The sequence below is a fragment of the Malurus melanocephalus genome, unplaced genomic scaffold (genome assembly GCF_030028575.1).
Source record: "Malurus melanocephalus ecotype Western Australia unplaced genomic scaffold, MMel_1.1 scaffold_17, whole genome shotgun sequence".
NCBI lineage: Eukaryota > Metazoa > Chordata > Aves > Passeriformes > Maluridae > Malurus > Malurus melanocephalus.
The window spans coordinates 1971473-1978263 of NW_026623249.1; the positions used below are offsets into that span (position 1 = coordinate 1971473).

The 6791-nt window shown below is 39.1% G+C and overlaps 2 protein-coding genes across 5 annotated transcripts in view; both read left to right on the plus strand.

Annotated features, from left to right (window-relative positions):
- Positions 1-3636, plus strand: part of NCF4 (neutrophil cytosolic factor 4) — an 11000-nt gene extending 7364 nt beyond the window's left edge. The window contains exons 7-10 of one of the 2 annotated variants that reach the window (XM_057387562.1): positions 608-706; positions 1447-1577; positions 1657-1722; positions 2468-3636. In XM_057387562.1, coding sequence (XP_057243545.1) covers positions 608-706; positions 1447-1577; positions 1657-1722; positions 2468-2696 — 525 coding nt within the window. In that variant the 3' untranslated portion in view covers positions 2697-3636. The remainder of the gene's footprint in view (positions 1-607; positions 707-1446; positions 1578-1656; positions 1723-2467) is intronic. The other variant, XM_057387570.1, reaches the window with a different exon arrangement.
- A 1225-nt stretch (positions 3637-4861) lies between these two features.
- The window catches only part of CSF2RB (colony stimulating factor 2 receptor subunit beta), a 14828-nt gene continuing 12898 nt past the window's right edge, over positions 4862-6791 (plus strand). The window contains exons 1-2 of one of the 3 annotated variants that reach the window (XM_057387581.1): positions 4862-5109; positions 5834-6138. In XM_057387581.1, the coding sequence (XP_057243564.1) occupies positions 6069-6138 (70 nt within the window). In that variant the 5' untranslated portion in view covers positions 4862-5109; positions 5834-6068. The remainder of the gene's footprint in view (positions 5110-5833; positions 6139-6791) is intronic. The other 2 variants (XM_057387597.1, XM_057387590.1) reach the window with 2 other exon arrangements.

The following is a 6791-nucleotide window of genomic DNA, read 5'->3' on the forward strand; positions in this document are numbered from 1 at the left end:
CGAAGAGGGCATCTAAGTTCCATTTTGGCAACATGTCAGTTTCCCAGGTTTTCCCAAATCTCCCAGTTCAGCACATAGATCTGAAAGCTAACTGTAAAAGCAACAGTTAGTTCCCCTTAAATTAGGATACAACATCTCTTTAATTTTTTAAGGTTCTTTGTGATATTTTGCAAGCAAATTTAAAAGCTGTAAAGCTGCAACCAGAAATAATATATCTTTGCAATTCTCATGATTTCAAGCTGTCCAGTTGTCTTCAGGTCTGTTGCCTTACTAGCTCTCAAGTGCTTTCAACTAAGGTATATTAATTTCTCTGGTGCTCAGTGCTCTGCCACTTTAAGAATCCTTGTGTGTAGCTCTCTTARGGGCCATGTTTATCCCACTGCTTTCACTGCTTCTTCAAAGCATTTTTGTGTGTGCTGATTAGGAGAAGAGATAGAGAGAACTGCAGACTGTGGTCAAATATATGTGACCTTATCCCAGAAATACGTATGTGACAACAAAGTGCACACTATCTTGCTGCATTATGCTTTCACTTCAGGAACGCAATAGAAATATTTGCTTTTGTAATTCTGTGAATTAATAGTTTCAAAATTATTACCTTCCACAGGCACTGTTTGATTATCCTGGAACCAATAAACTGGAACTCAGCTTCAAGAAGGGAGATTTGATCTACCTGCTCAGCAGAGTAAACAAAGACTGGCTGGAGGTAAGTCTGCAATTGCAGCACTGAATTATCAGCATACCTTGACATATATGAGTAGAAAGAGCTCTCCTGGTCCTTATAACTTGTCTCTTCCTTTCAAGGAGAAACTGTATCATAATCAGGTCTTACTGTCAAGAATAAATCCTTGATTTCTAATTAGTAATTGTTTGCTTCCTTGATGGTTTTTAGCTTATAATTTTTCTGCCCTCCAGACTTCAGTTTTCAATTGCATTTGCTTCTGCTGGAATGTTTTTAAATTCTTTGGAAGTGATTAGAACACAGAAAGGCCACAGAAAGGAGATGGAAACTCCATTTCAGTGATTAATTGGTTTCTTGCCTCAGGGTGAGTTGATGTATGCTTCATGCTTCATACCACAACACACGTCAGCCTGATTAGAGAGAACTTGGGTAATGCAGCAGTGTTCTGAAAAAAGGATGAGGAGAACATACTGTGTGTTTGCTGATATGATATCTCTGCTTGCTCAAACACCACAACCTTCCTTGCTAACCATCTGACTTTCATTTTTTACACACTGTTTGATTCCCCTGCCTGGTATTTGACTATGTGATTGTATAATCTGTTTGTAGGGATGCCATGAGGTCACTTCCATAGACTTTCTTTTCTTGATTATAGTGGAATTTTTTTTACTGTTGTTTCTATGTAAATTAATTGAACTCCAGAACCCATTGCATGTGGCCAAAATGGCATGGCTTTCTTGATTCTAATATTCCTGTCATTCCAGGGAACTGCTGGTGGTGCCACTGGAATTTTCCCAAGTGCTTTTGTGAAGATCATAAAAGGTTTGCCACAGCAGGAAGACACAGTTAATAAAATCCGCTGTTATTACTATGGTGATACCATGAGCACTATAAGGTAATTAGAAAATAGTCTTCCAGTTTACTGCTGAAGAACATGCCATGGTTTGTAGTGATTAGATATGTTTTAAATACAGGGATGTCTCAGTGGAAGAGGATCTGAGCAGCGTTCCATCATTCAAAGATCTAATGGAATTGATGAGGTACAATACAAGCAGTCAGTTGTATATTTGATACTTAAACATTTATCAAGCTCATTCCCATCTGAGATTTTCCACATTCTACTTGGTCATACCATGTTTTGTGTGTGAAGTACTTTCCAAGCATCTGGAGGAAGTTGCACTTTGACTTGGCCCAGGGCCATCTGTGCAGACACTAGTCCTCCTTGGGATTGTCACTCAGTAAGRAATGACACACACTTCTGACTCAGTGATGATGGGTAGAAGTTTCCATTTCTTTTGAAATCAGTCACACCCCCATGAAAATATCTTCTGTCTACTACTCTTCCTCAGGATATAAGACATGGCCTTCTAACACCTGTTAAACTAGTGTTAAATGGATTAATCTACTGTTGAACATCAACACTTTAGAACACTAAATATTACTAATAGAACACCGGTGCTGATRTTCTTACACTCCTCAGAAAGAGCAACAGTAAGTAGGCAAAAAGCAGGTAGTAACAACAGTCAGCTCTTCAGATGAATTGTGCCATTTGTGTGGTGTTACTGGAAATACTTCTTGGTTCTGATAGATTTCTTAGCTTGAACACAACACAGAATGAATGTGGCTGTATGATTTCTAGTGATGACTGTATCAAGAATGCCAAGGCACCCAAGGCTTTGTGTGTCTTTTATCAGATTTATTTAGATTGTCAGTATATTGTTCATCATGCAGCACATCCCAAGCATTCCTTGATTTCTGGGGATCAATCAATTTCTTTCCTACCAGGCAGGAGTTTCACCAAGATGACATTGTTTTGAACTACCGGGACCTTGATGGTGATCTGATCCGGTTGCTCTCCGATCAGGATGTTGAACTCATGGTGGCTCAGAGCAGAAGAAGGCCCTCTGAGAAGCACTTTTTCCCTTGGAAGTTGCACATCACTCACAAAGATGACTTGGGTGTCTACAACACTACTCCAGGAACAGGTGCTACTCAAACAGTAGGAACAACATAAGTGCTATGTAGATATCCCTCTCTGCTGGCAGTTTCCTTCAACATGGCTTTGAAGTGACCTTGAAATGAGTAATTTTTAGTAATATGTTGCCTTTCTGTGTAAAAACTGTACTTAATTAACTGCTTCAGCTTTTTAGCACTTCYCTGCAATAGAGATCTACATAGAGACAAGGGAAGGTGAGGAATAGAGAAGTAAAAYCATGGGCATATTCACAAGGCGCAGTGTTAGTGTGCAATAGAGGTGTCCTGAGCCCCAASACCTGCTCTAATCTCTATTCTCACTCCCAGGGCTAATTATTTGTCCAGAATGTCTTCATAAGCTTTTATTTTTTTAATTTTTTTTTCCTAGACTCCCATAATTTTCTCTTCATTTGCTGATCTGAAGGTTTTTGTGCCAGTGTGTAATTATTTCTCTCATGTTGGAGTCTGACTGGGCATTCAGAGTTTGTCCTAAGAGCACATAAAAAAAACTTTTTTGAATTTCAGTGAAGAAATTGCAGCCCACCTTAGCTTTTTTCTCTTCCACTGACCAATACATTGAATTTTGTGAATCAAACTTAATACAACTGTGGTGTTCCTTATAGACCTTTATGTAACTGTATAAACTACTTATTTCTGGGAAATAAGTGTTCTGGGAAAATGTGTATGATACCTATTCAAACCGCAATTTCTTCTCTATCTTCTCCTTTCTGACACTGCATTTCAAATAAAGCAAACAAGAAATTACTGTATCAGATTCATCAACAAATAAAGTGAAATATTAGTTCATCAGTTTTATTATAAAAGTGTTTTTTTGGGTGGGGGAACTCAGTTGACATTATTTTACCAAAACGTTAGAAAATGTAACTTCCGTCTCTAAAGGCATTGTGGCAATGCAGTTTAGAAAGGAGGTGAAGCAATATGCRATGACTGTCAGTGGTATTACACATTGTGACGGAAAATAAAATGCATTGTAAGTTTGGAACCTAATGGTGTTTATTGCCTGCAAAGCTTCTGGTGTGCAGAATTCCTTGTCACTTGATCCTGAATTCAGCAGAGCAAGTGGCACCCAAAGGTTTTTACTGACAGCTAGGTCCTGTGATGTAACCAGAAACTCAGCCTCYCTCTGAAAATGGAGGAACATTTTCAATGAGGAAGGAAGGGGAGGGAAAATGTCTGCTGGGAAACTACTGTCCTCTTATAAGGGTGGGAGAAGAACATAAACACTCTGACCTTTGAAAATCAGAGCAGGGTGGCTCCCCTCTGACTTTAAACTGCAATGCAACATGAATTCTTCCCATCTACCCTCTCATCTACTGGTTTTATATGGGCATATTCTGACACACAGTTTCCTCAGACTCTCTCCATATTCTTTGCCTTGCTCTCCATGTTTCCCTTATTCACATTTACATTTTTTTGCTTGTTTATTGATGCTGTTCTGGTGAGAGAATGACTGTGCTGCCCTGTCTGTTGTTTTGATCAGTACCCTAGGGATTTAGAGGAGAAGTAGCATGCAGACAAAGTCTGCCAGTTATATTCTGTATATAACTGAACTCATCTTAATCCCCTATAGTTTCTCCCTGAGAATGCAAAACCAGAGCATGTCTTTCCCTTATAACTAACTTTCCTAAGGTTTATTTTTGAAGGCTACTGGACAAAGTTTCATAGTTGGATTAAAGACCAGGCTGCCGTGGATGTAGGATCACTTCAGATCAACTATTCTCACCGGTTTACTTTTGTTTCCTCTATGTACTATAGTACTTATAATTTATTATTATTTTTTGTTAAAATAGGTAAAACTAAGAAATGTTACTCAAATTAAAGGGTCTCAGAGATAAAGGTAGTTCACTCTCCCACARTATAGATGTACAAACAAAATCCCAGAGTGATCCCTGCCATGAAGATTTTCTCGTCTAGAGTAAACTAAGGAACTGCATTGGAGTGAAAACCAGAAAAAAATCTTTCTTCATCTTTCTAACTTCTGCTGCAGTCAGTCCTTTTTTTGTCTTAAGAGAATTCTTAAAATAAACAAGTCCCATGATCTGGTAATTGCTGACATACAGATTGGCAATGACAATCTTCCTTTCCCTCCTTTCCCAGTTAACCTACCAGTCCGGTCTAAGTGTGTGCTTTGGGTGCTGAAATAGGAAGCACAGACTTCCTATTTTGTGCAATTGCACAGAGTTTCCTTGAAAGGGGAGTGTCTGCTTCTCTGAAAGTGGAATTTGAGGTTCACAAAAGATGCAGCAGTTATTTTCGAGAGCTTACTTGCCAAGAAAATCCTGTGGTTGGTTTATACTTGTGCCTCCAGTTCTACGCAAGTGTGCGTTTCCTGGCTTCTACATCACAGGATTCTGGTGCTCTAGGGGGAGGCTGGACAGGGACAGTCACACTTCAGGTGGAATCATCTGCCTCACAGTCATCCCTGGATCCAGGTAAGGGAATGGCTTCCTTCCTGGGGGAAGCATAATGGCAGAGTCTGCTCTCAAACAAGGACCTGTGAGTTACTGAGGGATTCCTTAGCTGTGACGATTATTCAAGGGCTTGGCCAGCTGCTTCCGGAGCAAGGAAGTGGCATTCAGGAATCTAAAAGTCAATAGGAATTTAAAAGGAGTTTTTCCCCTGCTCCCCTAAAGTAGAAAAAAGTCTCATATCTGTTATGTATTTTAGGAGATGGGTGTATGGTGATTTAAAAGAGCAATGAGAGATATCCAAAAGGACTTAAATTCTGGTATTGAACCGTGTGGTGAATGGTCCTGGAACTGCTCAATTTACATCTCAGTCTGTACAATCACCAGGAAAATAAAGAAAAGAAAAGAAATTATTTTAATTTGCTTGGTATTATGTCTACAATTTGCAACTTGTTTGGGGGGGCACCTAGGAAAGGAGCTTATTGAAGGAACTCTCAAAGTGAATGAATATGGAAACTCAACCACTATAGCTTCTAGGAACTATGTGGTTTGGATCATATTTTTAAGGAAAGATGAAAATCAGAACACTGTTGTGGTGCATTAGGAAGGCTTTAAGCATAAAGAGCAGAAGAATTAAATTAATTTTAAGGCTGAGTTCACAGATTAGGATGGTTTTTTGTTGCCACTCAGCTGACTGAATCCCTGCACTTCCTTGGCAAGGCACAATTATTTCATTCTTTGCTTGTAGTGCAACACCATACAGCAAGAAAACATGGATTTTGTCCTACAATAAATGCTTAGTAGAAGTACATTCTGAATGTCACTTCAACGTAATCTTAAAGAAGTTCCCATATTCAGTTTTACTTCTCTTTCTGTGAAACGAAAACAAAGACCTTCACAGTAAGCAGGGCAAGAGAGYAGCCAGTGGGCAATGAAAACTCTGAAATTCTGAACTAGGACCCTGCCTGTGTGCCACGGACAGTATGAATGTGAAAGAGATTTTCATCCTGCTGCTGAATCTGTGTTTGGTCTTCTGTGTTCAAGCCATTCGAGGTGAGATTCAAATTTATATTCTCTTTTACCCTTCTATTTTTGCCTTTCTTTTTGTATCTGTCTCCTTCAGTCAGCTAATGCTCTTCCTCCTTTTCTCCTTGCTTTTTTTGCTTCCTTCTTCCCCTGTTTTGCAAGCTGTTCTCTTGCAAGAGAACAGACATCCTGATCAAGACCAGCACATAGCAGGTGCAYGTGCAGACATATCAACCATATGCTGGTGGCATGGACAGGTGAAATACTGGATAAATGGGTGAGATGAACAAGCTGATTGGATAATGAGTGAAGGGAATAATTAGTGAAAACATTGCAAAATGAAGGGCTGCATAGTTCGGATGGTAGTGCACAGGAGTAGAGACATGTGGCCAGRCACAAGACAGTGTGGTGGGGGCTACCAAAAGCAAAATCCAGATGACCTGATTTTCTTCTTGTGGAGGAGCTGACAGATAAAGAGACCATCTGCCATATCCATTGCTTGTGTTTCCTTTCTTATGCAATGGGAGGTACTTTTTCTTTTTCTTTTTTTTTTTTTTTTTCTTTTTCTTTTTCTCTTTCTTTTTCTCTTTCTTTCTTTCTTTCTTTCTTTCTTTCTTTCTTTCTTTCTTTCTTTCTTTCTTTCTTTCTTTCTTTCTTTCTTTCTTTCTTTCTTTCTTTCT